The following is a 21,226-nucleotide window of genomic DNA, read 5'->3' as shown; positions in this document are numbered from 1 at the left end:
GGCGACTTGTTGCAACCAGTACTCACAACATTGTGAGAACACATGTTAAGGAAGCCAGTTGACCTTCAAACAAGGAAGGGGAGTCAGCTGCGCGGCGGGTATGCGCAAACGGTCGTTATTTCCTGGATCCCCCTCGTATGTTGATGTATATGTCCAATGTTGACTGCAGTGCATATATTTGTACAGATTCCTGTGCACGTAACTGTGGAATCCCTGCCAAACAAGTCACTCAGCTGAGTGCGCTCCTAGTATAATTGGCAGTTGACACTGGACATATACCTCAACATATATGCCTAACTTGGAGTCAGGCCACAATGGGAAACATTGAAGGAGGAGTGTTCGGTCCGGTGCTGTGAATTGAATTCGGTGTAGCTCAGTGGTCAGAGCGCTTGGTACGTAGAACCAATGACCCGGGTTCGATCCCCGGCGCCGGAGCGAATTTTTCTCCTCAAATATTAAATATCAATTAGAATAGAAGTGTTTGCAATGAAAATTAGTGATGTTAAATTCCGTTTTATTCCACATGTTCGAAATACTTATCTTTATGAGCTCAATTTCAGGAATTGATAAATAATATTTCTCATAGTAATTCCGAAACATTTAAGAAATTTGTATTACTTGAAAATCTGTCCTTTGTAAGAGAATTGACATTAATGTCCGTACTAATATTGTGATTATTGTCTCATACTCACTTGGAATGCCTTCTATAACAGTCACATTCACATAGGCCGATAGAGATACCTCCTTTAACCAATTTATAATGCTTTATATGCACTGCTCAAAAGAAATGAGGCATTACATGGAATAACAACTTAACGTACATTATATTATTTTTCCGTTTCCAGCATTATATTTAATCATTAATAGCGTAACTCCCTCATGACAAAATATTATTTCCCGCCAACAAATACAGCACCCTCTAGAAATAATATAACAAACAATGCATTTTCATGTTGTTTAAAATATATTCATAAAATTCAGTATAAAAGTACTTTCATGTTATTACTAATTAAATCAAGTAGTTATTCTGCTCTAAAAACAATATAATAAAAAACCATAGGAGGAATACATCATAGACCGATAGCCATATACTACATAAATTGTTTAATTAAGAAAGCAGAATTGAAACATTTCCCTTATCAAAACGTACTTTTATTGATGTTTTTTGTCCAATCGCAGGGCCCTTTGATCACAGACTATCCTGATTGCCCTTGCCCATCACAAGTTATAAATTCAAAGTAGAGTGGAATTTGAACCCAGGTCTTCTTATAAGCTCAGTGCGCCACCATGACGATTTATTCATTCATTCATAGTGTTCTGCCCACGAACAGGTCTTTCACTGCAAACTCAGCATTCTCCATTTTTTTTTTTCTATTTTCGGTCTTTCTCTTAGTCCCCGCATACAATCCATTTACTGTATCTTAATGTTGTCTATCATCTGATATCTTCTTCTGTCCCGAACTCTTCTCTCGTTCACCATTCCTTCCAGTGCAGCCTTCAGTAGGCAGTCTCTTTTTAGCAAGCAACTCAGCCAATTTCTTTTCCTCTTCCTGATCAGTTTCAGCATTATTCTTTCTTCTGTTACTCTTTCTAGCACAGCTTCATTTCTTATTCTGTTTGTCAATTTTACTCACTCCATTCTTCTTCATATCCAGATTTCAAATGCTTCTATTCGTTTCTCTTCACTTCGTCGTAATGTCCATGTTTCTGCCCCATACAATGTCGCACTCCACTCAAAGCACTCTACTAGTTTCTTCCTTTTCTTTTTTCAGAGGTCTGCAGAAGATGCTTCTTTTTCTATTAAAAGCTTCCTTTGCCATTGCTATTCTCCTTTTAACTTCCTGGCAGCAGCTCATGTTACTGATTATAGTACACCCTAAGTATTTGAAGCTGTCCTCTTACTCTACGGCCTCATTTAGAATTCACACGTTTACCTTCTTTAGTTTCCTTCTGATAATCATCGTCTTCGTCTTGTTTGCATTTATCTTCATCCCATACTACTCATAGCTGTCATATAGCTCCACTAGCATATCCCTTAGTATCGTCTTCTCTTCTGCTAACAACGTCATATCTTCAGCAAATCTTAAGCACTTCAATCTCCTTCCTCCTATTATCACCCTCCAATGCTCTGCAAAAAAAAAGTTCAAGTAAATGTTGAACAGGGTAGGTGATAAAGGGCATGCTTTTCTTACTTCTCTCCCTATTCGATTTCCCGCTCACATTTTTTGATATTCAAAATTGGAATTGTGACTGTTATTGGCAAGTCTCGGTAGGACTCTTTTTGAAATGCAAAAATCGTAAAGTATAACAATCATATTCTAGTTAACATTTTCTCTGTGTTTGATGTCAACATTTCAGATATTACATGGGAAAGAGTGTCTCTTTCCGAGAATATCAGTTGATTTCTAATGCCCAAGCACTTAGGCCTAACAGCTAAGTCTTGTGTTCATCTCAACTGGGCTTGATTTAATTCATGTTCATTTTCGATTTGTGCACCTCATACGTTTAAATTGGCAAGCTCATTACACAAATGACTCATGACCAGCAAGATTATGAGTCAACGTGTTCTCATTTTTCTCTGATAGATATCTCCCATCTGTTACCAAAAGTAGAGCATAGAGAGTTTTGTCTTTATTCGTATTTATTCAAGAACAAAGATACCTTTTGCATGTCGTAAATACTCTAAATAGGGCGAGCAGCTTTATTTCTTGATCTTCCTGGAAATGTAGAATTTTAAGTTTCATTTATGTACAGTAGTGGCAAAAGACTGGACCCACCCTTGTAGCTGATACAAAAGAATCCTGTGCTATGTAAACTGTCAAACTGTGGTAATTTCAATATGGATAGTGAAGCCAGAGGTATGTACTGCTATTTAATGTAAAAATACACAGTTATCTTTGCCGAATAGAGCTAGAAATGTAATATTGATGCCAGATGAAAATAAAACTCTCAAAGTTTTTCGTCTGTACGTTTGAGGCACTGAAGGAAACAAAAGACTGTAAGAATTGAACAAATGCAATAAATTTCATTGTTACAATTAATTATACAAATCTTTAATGTGGGACTCCACTTGCATTGACACTCTAGCTTCATTTCACTTGCCGAATACCTCCAGACGCATAGCATCTGCTGGTGAATTAGTCGTGAAAAATAAAGTCAATAAATATGCTCATCTTTTAGACAATTATATCTTTGTCCCCCTTACTGTGGAGACCTTCGGTCCTTGGAGTCATGACGCTAAAGTTTTGGTATCTCAAATCGGCCGAATTTTGATCTCCATTACTGGTGATCGCCGTTGCACTACTTATTTGCGTCAACGTTTAAGTATTGCTATTCAACGCGGAAATGCAGTGAGCGTTTTGGGTACTCTTCCAGAGTCCAGCCCTTTGGACGAACTCTTTCTCCTGTAAAATTGTATTAAGTATTCCGTATATAAATATTTGTATTTCGTTTTATAAACCATAATTACACATTATACAAGATGGATGTGTTTTGTGACTAGCAAAATTTGGATCTGTGACTCTGAAATCAGCTTCAAGGTTTGGTCCGGTTTTTTTTTTGCCACTACTGTACATGCTTAAAAAAATAGAATCAACAGTGCAATGAGAATGGCAAGGAGAAACCAGAATAGCTTGAGAAAATCTGCTCGACAGATACTTTATTTTATGCAATGAATGATAATAGTATATAGTAAGGATACTGTTTGTTATCTCTCTTCTAAATGTTTTTGAGTTTGTTGATTAATATCAAACATTGGATTTCCTTAACACCTCTGTCAGCTTTCATGAATTCTGTATTCGAGGTTGGTGCATTGTAGGCAAGAAACAGACTTGCCCATACTGCAAAGAGAAGGTGGATTTAAAGAAGATGTTCTGCAATCCGTATCCTTTTCAAGTGATTTCATTTGTTTGTAAGTAAATATATTTAAATTGTGCATTCCTTTACCATCACTAATGTAGAATTCATGTTTGGTATTTCCGATAAATTCGTAATTATGAATTATATAAAGATTATTTTCAGTTAAATAACTTGTCATGTGTTTTTTAATTCCCACTGAAGATTTTTTTTTAGTAGCTCATATACTTTTAGTTTTAATTTTGGTTGTAGCATAATTTGTTGTTTTCAATTAAACCAATGATCTTTTTTTGTATTGTATAATTTTGTTTTTAAGTTTAGATATTGCTTGTATACTTTTGTTTGACATCTATTAATTTATAATTCATGTTTGCTATTTCCGATAAGTTCGTAATTATGAATTATATAAAAGTTACAGTATTTTCAGTCAAATAACTTGTCATGTGTTTTTTTTTTTATTTCTGCTGAAGATTTTTTTAGTAGCTCATGTAGTTTTAGTTTCAATTTTGATTGTAGCAAAAAAGAAATAGTTGCCATGACTTATACCCCAACTCTCATAGTTATTACATTTTAAATACAGTGCAATGGTTAAGTGAGCTATTTTACTTCTGAATGTTAATTATCTTTTATGTGAATGAAATGTTAGGTTTCCAGGGTCGTTGAGTAGCAGAAAAGATTTTTTTCTAGTGTATGTTGAGATTTATTATTTGTTGTGTTTGGGATCTACTGATAGCGTCCTTTATAAATTATAGGTATGATTCATAAACAAATTATTTTCCATCTTGAGTCTTGTGTACACTACGTTTAGCACTTATTAACAGAAGATTGATAAATGGGACACTTACTAGTGTTATATATTTAAGCACGTGGGCTTACATCTGTTTCGGTATATGCACCATCGTCAGAGCCTATTGGATCATAGTGTCATAACTTGAATCAGATTCAACTACATATGTTTAACACACTCACTATTTGACTCCACACTACAACACACCCTTACAACAGGCAGTGATATCAAGATGACGCTATGATCCAGTAGGCTCTGATAATGCTGCATATACCGAAACAGCTGTAAGCCCACGTGCTTAAATATATAACACTAGTAAGTTGCCCATTTATCAAATTATTTTCACAGTAGTAACATGATTTTTAAATGTAAATAAAATTAAAATCGTATTAAATTACTGAAACATCAAGAGCATAGTTTTTAATTATGAAATGATTGCTGAATGGAAGCAATAAATGTGACAGTACAAATATACAAAAAACACATTACGAATTTTTGTTTCTTTGTATATAGCTTATTTCTGTAAATTTCTGGGATTCAATCATTATAAAATGCTGCTGCTGTTCAAATGCCTAGACATTTGGCAATAAAGCCATTAGTCCTCTTGCACTCCAGTATTTTTCAGGTATAGAATTTTCTTTTTTCATTATAAAATGTACGATTTTATATCATGTTAGCTGTCATTGAAAAAGATCCTTGTAAAACTTAAAACTATTTTTCTTTATTTTCAATACTTTCTTTCTTCTCCCCCCATCCCCACTATACAATGATGATAATTTCTTTCTTCTTTTTTCCCCCCCACTGATAATAATTTCACTGTATTAGTAAATGACGGTAAATATATTTACTAATAATAAGTCCACTGCTTTAGAGTAGTTGTCAGAGTGTCTAACTAACCAGTCTTGGATCGAATCCTGGTTGAGGTATTTTTATGGAATTTTCCTCTCAACTCGTTAAGAGGAAATGCTGTATAAAATTCGGGTTAGATTCCATCATTTGTTCCATTCTAAGAAAAAATAAAAAAGGTAAACAGAGGCGTAAATGGCTATTTGCCTATATGTATGTGTTATAGGAAAAAAATATACTGTACCTGAGTATATACATACATAATGTGCAGTTATTCTTTGGAACAGTACACGTTCATTTATTCCTAGTTCAATGTGTAACTAACATATATTTTTCAACTTGTGACTTATTTTATTTAGGCAGATCCAACAGTGGAATCTGTGGACAATAAGACGAAACACGATGTTCCTCAGTTCAGTAAATACTATACAGGGTGTTTCCGAGGTGATGTTACAAACTTTCATGGATGATGGCAAAGGGCACATGTATCAATTTGAGATAAGGAACCATAGTCCGGAAATGATTGAGTCGAAAGTTATAAGCAAAAATAATTGTGTGGAAATGAAATTGTAATTTGGCAACACGTGCCTTCCTTTCCTTAACCTTTGGAACAGTCATGGAAAAATGGTATGGGCCAGATGTCTCCTACGTGGATACTTGGCCCGATACAATCTGTGAGCTTGTCTACTGTTCCCATTGGCTCATCCGTATTCGAAAATCAGGTCTGCTTATTCCGCTCTCGTGTTCCTCCATTTCACTAGGAATGATTGACTGGACACTGCAACTTGTACACATACACTGCTGTCTACAGACGTGCATATCAGGACCGACCATGTCCGTTACACATTATGCCATCTGCATTGCTTTAGTGTAGTTTCCTGTCCCCATCCCTCAGACAGCGCACTGAATGGAATACTGTAAGTAGACAACGTAAACAACGTCAGATGAATACAGTATGTGTAAGATGTACAGATAAATACACATAAATAAGGTGTACAGAGGAATAAAATTATTTCATTTCCACAGAACTATTTTTGCTTGTAACTTTCGACTCGGTCATTTCCAGGGTTCCTTAACTCAAATTGATACATGTGCCCTTCCCCATCATCCCTGAAAGTTTGTAACACCACCTCGGAAACATCTTGTATATGTATTTGAAAGGCTGATAATCAGGAGAAATTAGTATTTTAGACATTAATAATATTAATAATAATAAAGTTATTGCTAGATACATATTGTTTATATATATATATATATATATATCTCTCAAATCACTCTAGTATTCCCAGAAATAGTATACAGTAGAACCTCGATTTTCCGTCACCCTATTAACCAATTGGTGGTTTGTCCGACCGTTTTTCTCTCTAGCTCTTTTTTTTCTGCTGCAGAAAAAATATGAAGTACTGTACCTTATATTACAGGTGTCAAAGAAAAGGAGTTGTGCTACGAAAAATAGTACAAGTAATTGAGTGGCTTGAGAAAAGAGAAACTGTGGTTCATCTCACATCAGAATACGAAATAGGAATTACAACTGTGCACGATTTAATTAGAAACAAATATAAAGTGTAATAAGTATGCAAATCTACAATAGGAGACCTGCACTATTCCTATGTTTCAACAGACAGTCGGCATAAGGATTTCCTGGACTCTTTAAAAACTAGTCATTGAAAACCAGACTTAAATTAGTGAACGTCTGATACACTACCTGGCATGTTAGGAAATTAGGAAATTGTGCCATGCACTTAATTTATGAAAACAATATATCGTACGGATTATCCGATTTTTTCGATTAACTGTTTACTCCAAACCAGTGGCGGATGGTGGGTTTGAAAGTTGAGGAGGTCATGACGTGACTGATGAGAATATAAATATATAAGGCCTGTGATGTACCTCATTACCAAGCGTAGAATTTATAGGTATTAAGAAACTAAAATTAGTTTTTCCAATCTATGTTTTAGGATTTTAAATCTTATGTTTAGGAATTTATATGATTTTACGAGGAAAAAAATGAAAATGAACAACATACTGTTAATATAATATTACAAGGGCTTGTTAAAGTTTGGATCTCTTTAGGAAATTTTAAGTTCTAACTTACGAATTAGGTCTTTGTAGGTCATATTAAATTTAAGAATATTACTCATTGCTACAAAAAACGAATAAGAAAAGCAATACTTCGAGAGTCACGAGATAGCAACAAAATTGATTCGAACCTAAGAATCCGGGACTTGCTCATTACTATTACGTAACCTAATTCACTGGACGATCCTCTTCCTCTGCATTTGTTTCTAAACTCTCGATATATTTAATATACTGTATAAATAAATATATCTCGCTACACAAAGGAAAAAATAACAGAAACATCCGCAAACAAGAGGAAAATCTACCAACATGAAGGAAAACTTTTACACAGGGAGAAAACTAATAACAAGTGACTCGATTTTCTAAAACCAAGAAGAGAGAAAGAGAGGGAGAGAGAGAGCGCTTGCCAATACAAGCCGAAAGCAGTCGTGACTAGCAGTACAATTGTCAGCGGTGGGTAGGACGTCTCCAAATTCGGCTCCCCTCGCGCGTTCTAGTTAAGTTTAAACACTCCTCTAACCAGCTGTTTTATTGGTTGAAGTGCTATTGTCATGGTTACCGGGGAGCAGAGTGATGTAGCTGTCTCCTCTCTCTCCCGCTCTCGTATAGACACATGCAGGCTGCTAGATGTCGACTATACAGGTTACAACACTATCTGTTATTTTTCGGTACGAAGTATTTGTACTATCTACAGTATAGCGAGCGGGCATCACCAACTGGATGTGGTCGACTTGACGTAACTTACATCTTAGCCGTAGTGAATAGTAAAATTAATATAAAAGGAAAAATGTCCGTCATTTGCTATAACTTACTGATCTTAATTCAGCTGGAATTAATACTGTAATATTGTCTTCTGGTAAAATATTAGGGGAGGCACTGCCTTCCTTGCCTCCCCTGAAAATCCGCCGCTGCTCCACACCCATCATTACCACGGATAATAGAGGTTCTACTGTACATTGGTACTCAGGAGACATTCCATAAGATCTTAAGATATTTTATTAATCAGCAGAATAGAAAGTAAAAAGAGAAAAAGAAAAATACAAACATATACAGTAACAACAAAGCTTATGCTTACTTGTTAAATACTATCAATAAGATGATTTTAGAATTTGAAAGTTCAACCTTAACATAAACTAGATGGGAGCGACCACATGTCCTGTATGGTCAACTGTTAGACTGGATCAGATGGCTGGTTGCGTGGCAACCCCTGATTCTATTTCTTGTTCAAGGCATAAACTGGGCACTTGGACTGGAATGAACATTATGGCTGTGAATTTTCTATACATATTTATGTCACTCTTGATTGAAGTTTCCTATGTCCACCGAATGTTGAACTGTATGAAAGATGATGTATGCATGCGAGTATTCAGGGTTATTTTTCAACTATCATAGGACCAGAAAGTTGTCAACTTGTAAAAATATGTATATGATTTACATTTGAATGACTGGAGATATTTTTAAAGTTTTGTAGCAACATAACTACATTGTAAAATATTTGTGAATTTATAAGTGAAGATATCATGCAGTTGTAAAGAATATATGTTCCATTTTTAAATTATTCCTGATGTTTGATGATCCTGTTTCCTGCTCCTCGTCATTCATAGTTACCAATTTGAAAGGAGATTCAAGGATGTGCCTTGTTTCGCGAATAGCATATTGTTTAGAGAAATAAAAGAATATTTGATTCCATTTTATAAATATTTTTTCATTAATTTATTATCATTTATTTTGGTAAATCATGTGAGAATGTATTATTTTATCACTATTGTGATGGTTGGTTAATTTGTAATTGCTTAAATTTTGTCATTTGCAGCAAGGACAGTATTAGACTGGTAACACCAATAGCTGCACATTCAGTGCATCAACAATTTGTAATGTCTCATAGTGCAAATTTATTGTAATACACATTGTCATCTCACACGACTCTTTAATCTTGGAAACCTAAGTAATATTGAATAACTTCTATAAATCAAATTTTAGTGTCCAGTTAACATAAAACATGTACATAAAATCACTCAAGCTACATGAAGGGCCTCTTTTCTTGCGTGTTGAAATGTGTACTTTCCTGTTAGTCTATTTTATAGGGACATCTAGAATGTAGCCTTTGAAGTAAGTACAAATACAGATTGAAAATACCTACGTGCTTTGAGTGATTGGATGAACAGTTTTAATCTAGAATGTTTGTAAGATAATTATGATTTGCATTTGTTTATAAACTACGTAAAACATACGTCTTTTAAAATTAAAATTGTAAACTAATATGTTGTTCTATTTAAGTTGATGTAAAACTCGAAATTCTTAGCCTTCGTAACATGTGGCAACCATGTTACGACAAAAAGTATTCTGTATATAATTGGTTAAAACTTGTACTGCACTAAATATCAAGAAAATATATCAGAATGTTTTAATTTTAAAGTTTGTATATTTTTTTACATGATTCCCGTACAGAAATTAATTGTTTACACATACAGCTAGATTTATAGTTTATAAAAATATAAAACTCAACACAATTTGTTACTTATTATTTATGTACTGTTATTGCTTGTTTATACATTGCATTTATTGTACATTTTAAGAGAAATGACCTTTGTTCAAGTTCTAAATGCATTGGGGGGGGAAAAAAAATATTTGTATATTAACTTGAAAGATTTGCCTTTTATAGGGGATACGATGTTTAAGATAAGTCTAATACCGACAACATTACTATATGTACCTTTCAGTGATATAGTAATATTTATTGTATAATTGTTAGATTCACGTACCGGTAACTGATAATTGTAATTACCAGTACCCACTTGCTTTTACAACATAGAAAACTATTTTCCTGAGTAAAATATATATATATTTTTTTTAATCCACCAGGTTGTCTTTCGCAATTTCTGGTCTTCTCTCCTGGCCGTGGCTTAGTTGTAACCCACTTCTGAGGCTGGGGCACCTGGAAGGCGGAGTTACATTACCCTTATGATGTGATAGGATGATTATGATAATGTGGTGCCAGGAGAGGTCTTAAATCTAAACTTAACCTAAATTCCAGACCATGGTCGAATACAGGAATAATCCCCTTTAAGGAAAATTCCTGTGCTCTAACCAGGAATCGAACCCGGGACCTCATGAACTATAGCCAGAAGCTCTGACCACTAGACCATGAGGCTGGTCCTTGAGTCAAATATTCAATTGTACATGGATGTGCGGGATGAAAAAGTTTTAGATTGTGAGCATGTATGGCGATTTTCTGACATTGTAATTTTATTAGCATATTAATATTTACTGTGTGGGTAATAATAAGGTGAAGAAGAATAAAGTGCATAAGATTTGCTGATGATACGGTAGTGTTAGTAAAAAATGAGTTGGTACTAGGAGATATGTTACTGGAGCTAAATGACAACAACTATGATGGGAAGAAGACAAATGGAAACAAACGAAGACAGTGGTAATCGGAACAAAACTAAAGGAGGTAAGCTTGCGAATTCGAAATGAGGCAGTAGAGCAAGTGGACAGCTTCAAATACCTGTGTTAATTTTTTAGTAACATGAGCTGCTGCCAGGAAGTCAAAAGGAGAATATCAATGGCAAAGAAAGCTTTCACTAGAAAAAGCATCTTCTGCAGACCTCTGAAAAAAGAACTAAGGAAGAGATCAGTGAAGTTCTTTGTGTGGAGTGTGACATTGCGTGGGACAGAAACATGGACATTATGATGCAGAGGTGCGAAGCGACTAGAAGCATTTGAATTGTGAATATGGAGTCGCATGAGCATGTAAAATGGTCAGACGAAATAAGAAATGAAGCTATGCTAGAAAGAGTGGTTGAAGAAAGAATAATGCTGAAACTGATGAGGAAGAGAAAGAGAAATTGGCTGGGTCACTAACTGAGAAGGAATTGCATATTGAAGGCTGTCCTGGAAGGAATGGTGAACGGAAAAAAATTTTGGGGCAGAAGAAGATAGACAACATTAATATAACATGGATTGCAGACAGAGCCTAAGAGGGCGGCGGAAAATAGGGAAGATTAGAGAATTCTGGGTTTGCAGTGAAAGACTATTACTATGAATATTATAGCTTTAAAAATAAATGGAACATAATATAGGCAAAATTGCGTTACATAATGTCAAATTTAGAGCGAATTATTAGGAGTTATTTCGATCGTTTAAATTTTGGTGTATTTGAGTGGCAGGAACCAATATATATTTTGATATTTTTAAAATAATTCATCTTTGACAGTTTGCCACTCGTTAAAGATGGTTATGCGTGAGAGGAAAAACCTTGAAGTTGTAATGAGTTGTTTGTATGCTATGTACGTTATTTTACATTTTACAGAGTTAAAACATTCTCCATGTAACCTGTATTAAAACGGATTTTAAATAGCGTAAATATTAAAGGATATGATTTTATTTTAATTCCTACGATTTTATTAATGTTGGTAACCATGTGTATGTAGTTGGTATTCGAATTCCTGAATGTGCTATTCGGTAGTGACTTGTTTTTGTTTCGTGAGTCCTCGTGTGTTGTCGGTAACTTTCCGTAAGTTAGCCACGCCCATTATGACTGCTGTAGATGCTGCTGGGTATTGCTGTTGAGGTGTTGAGTGTATCATCAATGTTTGTCATATTGTATAGAAAATATATCTGTATTTAACACGGAGTTAATGAAACCTGAATTTGACAACGTCCGTAAATTGTTTTTTAGTGAAAGTGATTGAAATCTACCAGTTGTGGATAGTGTGACCGTAAAAAACCGGAGTACATATATTCATTTGCAGAGTATCGAGTGAGGGGAAGGAGTGTGTTTTCAAAGGTAAGTGACTCAATGTGACGTTTCTTGCTTTTATATTTACATGTTTTTTTAGTTCGCGCATTTTTGTGGTGGGTAGTATTAAGTTTCTTTACTTCAAAGAGATGTAACGCAATATTTACACCTTGGCAAATGAACCTTTGGCCTGTGTATATTGTTGATGTTCTGGTCAGCTACAGGTATCAACGGGCGTTCCTGAGTTTGGGTTCTAAACTTAATTGTCAGTCATTGACACTTTTTACCGGTATTATGAGTGCACGATGAGACTGACGAATTTAATGTCATGTTGCTTACACCATGTAAATAGTATTAGAAATTACAGAGAACCAAGGTTAAAATAGATTTGTTATGTAATAAAACAAGTGTGGTGGAACGTGAATTATTTAAGAAACAGCGCGTTGAAGTTTTGTGCAGCTACATCCTGGCCGCTTGGCCAAGGTAGTTTCAGGTATATTATCACAGGAAACATGACTTTTGTTTCTGCTATCATATTAATCATATGACATTTTGAAAGTATAACAAAAATAGGTACCACAAGCTTGAAATACTATTTATGTAAATTATGTGCACTCCAAATTTAATTCGCCGTAGGTAGAATTTGTGATTATACTGGTGTTGCCAATAATTTTGAAGTTGCAAGGATTACTACGAAATTACAGATATTTGCGTTAGCGAATAATTGTCACAAATTCATCTTAGTCCAGTCGGATTTGCAGAGGGCACAGGTTTAATAATTTCAGCGCACATTAGGCATACCGGTATTTATAGTCTAATATTGCTGACCTACTGAAACAATAAACAGTTTCCAATGCACATCTGTTAAAGAATTATTGAGTTTAGGCCTATTGATTATACTAAAATAGCGAACTGTATCTCTCTTTTAATGTTGAAAATCTTGAACTTCTACCACACGACTAGTGAAGTTTTGTACACTTAAAGGACCATTTCATTGTGTCGATATTTGCTCTGTGAAGGACACGCTAAAGATAAAATCGATGTAATATTTTGCACTTATTTTCTGAAATACTGTATTATTATTTTGCGAAATTGTTGTGCTTGCATGCAATGCAAAGATAGGTCTCTCAGAAATTTCAGTACCGGTAACTATTTTGTAACTTTTTTTTGAAAGAGAACGCGACTTTTAGCTGCGTAGTATTTGCCATTAAAGTAAATACGCATTTCAGAGTCAGATCGGTGATTTTCTGCTTATAACGGAGCAATGATGGAAACAGTGGCAAGGGCAAATAATATTAAATCTGTCATAGAACGGCTTTCTTTATCACAAATCTCATAAGACTTTGGAATTAGAAACCTGCTGTTTTTGGTGAGAAGCAAACTGGCGTACTACTGAGCCTTTATACATACTCGTAATAGGCTATTGTTTATGCCCCATTCAAACAAAATTCCATATCGTCTCAAGTTGCTTTGGAAATAGAGATGGAAATACAATCACATGTTTTGTCCATACATAATTTCCACTTTTTACGTTACCGGTACTTGTTCAGTGTTTTTTTTTTTCTGGTGGATCGCGCCGGAACGCAATAATCATCTCCCCGTCGGTTATTAGGTTCTACACAGAGTTCCACCACCTTTTTCTCTTATGTAAAGAAATAGCTGTCACTGAAATTTGACCCTCGATATTAGCAGAGTTGTGCATAGGGAAGAATGAAGTTAATAAATCAGATCTTCAACACTTTTGCAAGCTATGACATGCATGCGGTGTAGACATATGGTAAGACAAATGTTAGGAAGGTAATAATCAGCCTTCGGTCCTGGGCACAGAAACGCATGAAGTTCAGAACGAACGGACATAGTGTTGTGTTGGTCGAGTGGAGTGGGAGATGGAGCGCGCCGTTACTTCGTGCCTCAACATGTGAACAGTACGGCACAAAATATATTTCACTCTATACAGATGCAGTATATACAGTACATTCCTAGTGTAGACAATAAATGTATGCAGTTAAAGTATTAACGTGAGTTGTAACCTTCAATCAGGTGTCCCTACGCCGAAGCCTGTTACACATACCGCAGCCAAACAGCAATAGGCCTACACACAACGGTAATGCACATTACGGACCCACCTGTACTGTTCCAGTCGGGTGTGCTAACCGTTACTCCACAGCGGTGGACGAAACATTGGTTTAGACTTACTGCGTACGGGGCATTATTGTATAACAATAAGTGCTCTGGTAGCTGATATACTTCATAAACGTCAACCGTTCTGCCTTGAAAATGAATTAAAGAGAAAGGAAATGAGAGGAGAAACTTTAAAAAGCACGCGAAAACGCGTCCTCGCAAGGCAGTTCGGGGCTGAGAAAAACTGAATATGTGAGCTCCAAGCCTATTGACCACTTGTATCACTCCGAGTTTTGCTGCTCCACTGAAGGAAATTTAAATTAAATTATGGTTTATTTAACGACGCTCGCAACTGCAGAGGTTATATCAGCGTCGCCGGTGTGCCGGAATTTTGTCCCGCAGGAGTTCTTTTACTTCCAGTAAATCTACTGACATGAGCATTTAAACGCACTTAAATGCCGTCGACCTGGGCCGGTATCGAACCCGCAACCTCGAGCACAGAAGGCCAGCGCTATACCGATTACGCTACCCATGCCGACTCCACTGAAGAAGCTCTAGAAAATTTTAAGGGGGAAAATGCCGAAAATGGACGTAACCTAATAGCTATCACATAACGGGGGGAGGGGGGAAGAAGCTATCTGCAGGATCGGAAGAAGAAATGCCGGAAGGTACAGTCAGTAAAAAATGTCTCCGTACAACCTATCAATTTATTCTCTTTTACATAATAACATATACAAAAGTAAAACAAAAACATGCTGTTCCGTTTCTATAGATTATCCTGATTTATAGTAACGGAATTATATACAATAGTTTGAAAAATAAACAAACAAACTTGTAAATTACATTAAATGAAATTGAAAACCAAAAACATAATAAAACAAAAGTCTCCGTACACTACAGTTTATATGCATTCAAATCACCAACCACTCTTCATTCATTCAGTGATCAGTTGGACCTCCTTTTGTTTTTATTGCATCCCTCATGCCTTTAGGCATTGTTTGTACTAGTTATCTTGTTTTCTCTGGCTCATTGTTGCCCCATTCTTCTAGAATTTTTCCCTCAATTGTTGCTTGCTTCTTATCTTGTGTTTTTTGAGCCTTCGTTCCATTTCATCTCATAAATGTTCTATGGGGATCATGTCGGGAGATTGGGGAGGAGTATAGAGCTGTTTTTTGTATTGTACAATAACCAGAGCTTTACATTTGAGATAATGTGTTTAGAGTCATTGTCTTGATGAAAGATAAATATGTCTCACTGATGTTGAGTTTTTCAGCATTGTCGTGTAGGTTTTCTTTCAGGATGTTGAAATATTGTATCCAGTTCATAGTTCCGTCCACAAAAACCAAATGTCTCAAATCTGCAGCACTCATGCAGCCCCAAGCAAAAACACTACCTTCTCCATGTTTTACAGTAGGGCACAAATTCTTGCTCTGTAATTGTTCACTTGGCTTTCTCCATACCATTGTCCTACCATCCGAATCACTGAAGATTATGACTGAATTCCAGAAGTCCTGCGGTTTGTTAACATGCTCCTTTGCGAAAGCCAATCTCTTCTGCTTGTTGATGTTTCTCACATAGGGCTTCTTTCGGGCAACTCAGCCGTGGTAACTTACGTCTTTTATGACATTTCTTATAGGCTGAGATACCACCTTTACCCCATAATCTTCTTTAACCATGGCCGTCAATCTCTGTGCAATTATCTTTGGATTTTCTCTGACGGATCTCAATACTGCCCGTCTATTGTTGGATTCCAGTTTCTTGGATCGTTCTGATCGACTTCTACTAACCAGTTATTTTGTGTCGTGTCTTTCAAACACATATTGTACAGAAGAGGGTTTTTTTTTTTACATTTTCTGCTATTTTTTTTTTATCGACTGTCCCTCCTTTCTCAACTTAACAATTAACTCTCTAATTGGTATTGGTATTTCCATTGTCACAAGTATATTTTACATAATAATAAAATTTATTTTTTTACAATATATTTAATCAGATTTTTTCACAAATGTTTATATGCGAGCCTGGTGTACGGAGACATTTTTTACTGACTGTAGGCTCATTCACATTGAAAATTAAACATAACCGTAACATAAATACAGAAGTTTGCGGCCAGGTTATCAAATGGGATCATTCACATGATTCACATAAACACTGACATTAACATGAAAGTTTGCGAACTCCAAACTTTCATGCTTATGCTTACAGTACGTGATTTGCAAACAGTACACAATCGTGAAGCGCTGAAGTTTAGGATAGAATATGAGGAAATGGCGTCGTTGTTATGTTTCCATGGTTACCAAGTATCTTTGCAGTTATGTTTATGTCCCCATCGTCACCATCATGAATGATGTGATTTTACCGTAACGTTTAAATTCTTAAGTTAACGCTTAATGTTTAATTTTCATTGTGAATGGGTCTTAAGTCTGCACGTTGAAAGGTGCTTCTGTCCTTTCGCAGGGGGATCGAGTTAACGTTCTGACTTATCGCACATCGAATTTAATTTGAGAATCAGTAAATGACAGATGCAATGTTAAACGAGTTCCAAATATAGGTCGTCAAAGATCACTAGACAACACTGAATGAAACAGTCTCTATTGAAGTCGGGACACTTTAACGTTGCAGTAACGCATGTTCTTTGTCCTGTACATCAATCACCTACAAATCAGGGTTTCTGTTGAAGCTTTGATGTAACGATTCAGCGGTTTGGACTCAATTTGTTTGTTTCCCGTATCAGTTAACCTTCTATTCAAGGTATTGACATTGGCCTGTCTCGTAGCGTGGGAGTAGTATATAATAGTACAATAAAAACACATCTCAGCCAGCATACCCAGTTTTACCTCAGAGAATGCTAGTGTAGCCCCTTCTACCAAGGTCTTTGTCCTTCGAAATCGCGAGAAACCTTACTGCGTATTTTACGTAACAGAAAGCAGAAATAACAGAAGCAGTACTCCGCGGATGAGCAAAGTCAGTCTCTATGAAGAAACATTGCAAGCTAGATGCATGTAGGCTCAAAACACATTTTTCCCATTGGAGATAATTTCGCGTAGCAACACTTCTGAAATCGTTGATAATTGATTTGTCTTTTATTTGACACTGTTCGTTTAGGCTTGCTGCCTTTTATTATCTTTCTGCATCGCTATTTTGTCCGTCGCTACGGCTCAGTTCATAGCGCGTGCTTCCCAAGCATGTGGTCCGTGGTTCGATTCTCAGCTTGGTCGGCGATTTATCTATAGTTTTCCTTGTTTTGTACTTCTCCTGTGTCATCTCTGCAGTGGCTCTGCATCATACTGACCACACGGTCAGGGAGGCCAACAATATGACGGAGTCTAGTGTTGGTCTGGAGGAGTTACAGCCTCCGGTATAAATGACGAAGATAAAGAAAACAAAAAATGAAAAATTTTGTTAAAAATAAATTTCAGGATCTGCATGGAAATTCACGTTTCAGAATTCACGAAAACGTGGTTTAAAGCATGCCGTCTGCACTTTGAGATGTTTTCCTAACTAATGAACGGATTTTGTTGATACTAATTCCGAGTCATTTTATCTAGGAATTACTTGCAAAAAATACAATAATAGTAGCTATATAATTAATGCATATACGTTTAAAATCAGTACAGTGTGTCTCAGTCTAACATGGTCCGTTTGTGAGGCGGTTTTCATATGCGTAGTAATAGCATACTGTCGTTGACGCAGTGCGTTGAGTTGGTGCTGGTAATATCTTATACAGGGTGATTCAGAAAGAATAGTAAATATTTTTGGGGCTGGTGATATGGACTGTTCTGAGTAAAACAAGTTTGTTATAAATAGAAACCGTTCTCTTAGTCCCACAACATTGGAATGAGTATAATTGTGCACGGAATATTCATTACGTCACGTGTCCTTCAATAGACACCGAGCACTACAGGGTCACTCTACAACAGATTCGTTACTCCTAAACAAGTAGGCCTACATATACTTCAGTTTAGTAATGTTTATGAAGTTAAATTTTACAGCAAAGATTATTGTAATATAGGGGTTTAAACATTCCATTCAGGGCAGTACCTGTGTTACAGTTATACCGGTGTTTTAAGAAAACATTTTACAACAAAGATTATCGTAAAATGGGCTTAAACATTGCATTAAGAGCGGTGCCTATGAAACGGTAACATTTTAAGTTAAAATTTTACATCAAATATTGTTGTGAAATAGGCTTAAACATATTAAGAGTAGTGTTTCTGATACAGTAACATTTTAAATAAAAATTTTAGAACAAAGATTATATGGGCTTAAACATTACATTAAAAGCTGTACCTACCTATGAAACGGGAACATTTTAAGTTAAAATTTTACATCAAATATTGTAATATAGGGTTACACATGTTAAGAGTAGTGCCTCTGATATAGTAACATTTTAAGTAAAATTTTACTTACGCATATCATATTGATAAATAAATAATCACTTTGTAATTCAAGATGACGCCTTGTTCCGTCGGACCCCGGCCACTTAGTCACTCGTAATGAGTGCACCTCTGTACATAGTGTTGGACATTGCGCCAACATTGTGTCACTGTCACATATATACTGTAACACAATACATGAAGGTAAGCCACCAAAAGGGAACAGAGAGGTAGAACTTAAACTCAGAACGATTCAATCCGGCATCGAAACTAGAATCCGATGTGGCTTAGTGGATAAAGTGTCAGCACGTAGAGCTGAAACCCTGGGTTCGAGTCCCCGTGCCGGAAAGAATTTTTCTCCGTTCTACCCATTCTTCACCATATGGTAATGCAGAATACTTCGCTCTAGAATATGCCATTAGGAAAGTTCAGGATAACAGGCAGGGTTTGGAATTGAACGGGTTACATCAGCTTCTTGTCTATGCAGATGACGTGAATATGTTAGGAGAAAATACACAAACGATTAGGGAAAACACGGAAATTTTACTTGAAGCAAGTAAAGCGATCGGTTTGGAAGTAAATCCCGAAAAGACAAAGTATATGATTATGTCTCGTGACCAGAATATTGTACGAAATGGAAATATAAAAATTGGAGATTTATCCTTCGAAGAGGTGGAAAAATTCAAATATCTTGGAGCAACAGTAACAAATATAAATGACACTCGGGAGGAAATTAAACGCAGAATAAATATGGGAAATGCGTGTTATTATTCGGTTGAGAAGCTCTTATCATCCAGTCTGCTGTCCAAAAATCTGAAAGTTAGAATTTATAAAACAGTTATATTACCGGTTGTTCTGTATGGTTGTGAAACTTGGACTTTCACTCTGAGAGAGGAACATAGGTTAAGGGTGTTTGAGAATAAGGTGCTTAGGAAAATATTTGGGGCTAAGCGGGATGAAGTTACAGGAAAATGGAGAAAGTTACACAACACAGAACTGCACGCATTGTATTCTTCACCTAACATAATTAGGAACTTAAAATCCAGACGTTTGAGATGGGCAGGGCATGTAGCACGTATGGGCGAATCCAGAAATGCATATAGAGTGTTAGTTGGGAGACCAGAGGGAAAAAGACCTTTAGGGAGGCCGAGACGTAGATGGGAGGATAATATTAAAATGGATTTGAGGGAGGTGGGGTATGATGATAGAGACTGGATTAATCTTGCACAGGATAGGGACCGCTGGCGGGCTTATATGAGGGCGGCAATGAACCTTCGGGTTCCTTAAAAGCCATTTGTAAGTAAGTAAGTATGGTAATGCAGAATTCCTGCACGGAAATATATGTACTTTGATACATCATAGGCCTAGTAATATTTTTCTGTCATGTTATGTAGCTAATCATAAATTTCGTTTGTATGTGTATCTGTTTTCCAAAATTCCGTCTGTATTGTTGTACTTTAATTTGATTTTGTTTATTTATTGAATAATGTGTCCTTCAAGCACAATTAAGCTCCAAAGTGTATTTCATTTCATAAAAGAGATAAATGTGAAGTTTCTTTATGAGCATGTCAAAGGAAACGGAGTGTTTCATGCGGTCATACAGATTGATAAAATGCCAATGTAAGGTTGTATACGAACGCCGAACTAGAAGTGTTGAAGTCGCATACTCCACACAGGAAGCCATACTATAAATTGTTCTGTATTGCTTTAAAAAAAGTCTCATCGGTTCTCTCAATATGGAATCAATGTAGCATGGTTTTAGTCATTGAAGTTAGCGAGGTTTATATATAACTCTAGCAGAAATACAAACTCATGCGATGTATTTAAAAGTGTGAGAGGTATCCGTTCAATTTATAACCGGTGGTCTTTCATCAAAGTGGAACAGCTTCAAAGGCTTCCTATAAACCTCGCTGGACAAAAGCACGGGGGAACAAATGAAGCGCTGCTCTACCACTTCATGTTTAATCCGACCGACGTACAAAACTTTCGAACGTGTGAACTCTTTTCTTTCTCTGGCGTTTACTGCTCTCCATGGGCGCTTGTCCTGTTCATATCTGGAGTTTTTTAAGGCCTGGCACATTTTTATAGATGATTACATGACGGGATATGGCCGAGTAGCTCAATTGGTAGAGCAACTGGCTACAAACTGGAAGGTCCGGGGTTCGATCCCGGGTTATTATGGGATTTTCTCGGTGCTAAACTTCCAGAACGGTCCCGAGGTTCACTCCTTTCAAATTGAGTTCTCGGGGGTAAAAAGGCGGTCGGAGCTTGGTACCAGCCATACCATCTCGTTCAATAGCACGTGACTGAAGTGAGGTTTCATTGGCCACTGTTTGGCGCCATAGATTCTCAGTACGTGTTCCCGCTACTGTTGTACGTTCTGTTTCATGTTAAACATTTCCCGTTACTCGTCAAGTAGGCCTA

The 21,226-nt window shown here is 36.3% G+C and overlaps 1 protein-coding gene across 1 annotated transcript in view; it reads left to right on the top strand.

The window, feature by feature from the left end:
- Positions 1-9,125, top strand: part of LOC138697682 (E3 ubiquitin ligase Rnf121) — a 36,517-nt gene extending 27,392 nt beyond the window's left edge. Inside the window, exons 7-8 of the mRNA XM_069823140.1 lie at positions 3,780-3,881; positions 8,705-9,125. Of these exons, the coding sequence (XP_069679241.1) occupies positions 3,780-3,881; positions 8,705-8,825 (223 nt within the window). The 3' untranslated portion in view covers positions 8,826-9,125. The remainder of the gene's footprint in view (positions 1-3,779; positions 3,882-8,704) is intronic.
- Positions 9,126-21,226: the final 12,101 nt, after the last annotated feature.

This window comes from Periplaneta americana, chromosome 4, assembly GCF_040183065.1.
Source record: "Periplaneta americana isolate PAMFEO1 chromosome 4, P.americana_PAMFEO1_priV1, whole genome shotgun sequence".
Lineage (NCBI taxonomy): Eukaryota > Metazoa > Arthropoda > Insecta > Blattodea > Blattidae > Periplaneta > Periplaneta americana.
Note: the sequence above shows the minus strand (reverse complement) of the source record. Positions and strands in the feature narration are given on the sequence as shown.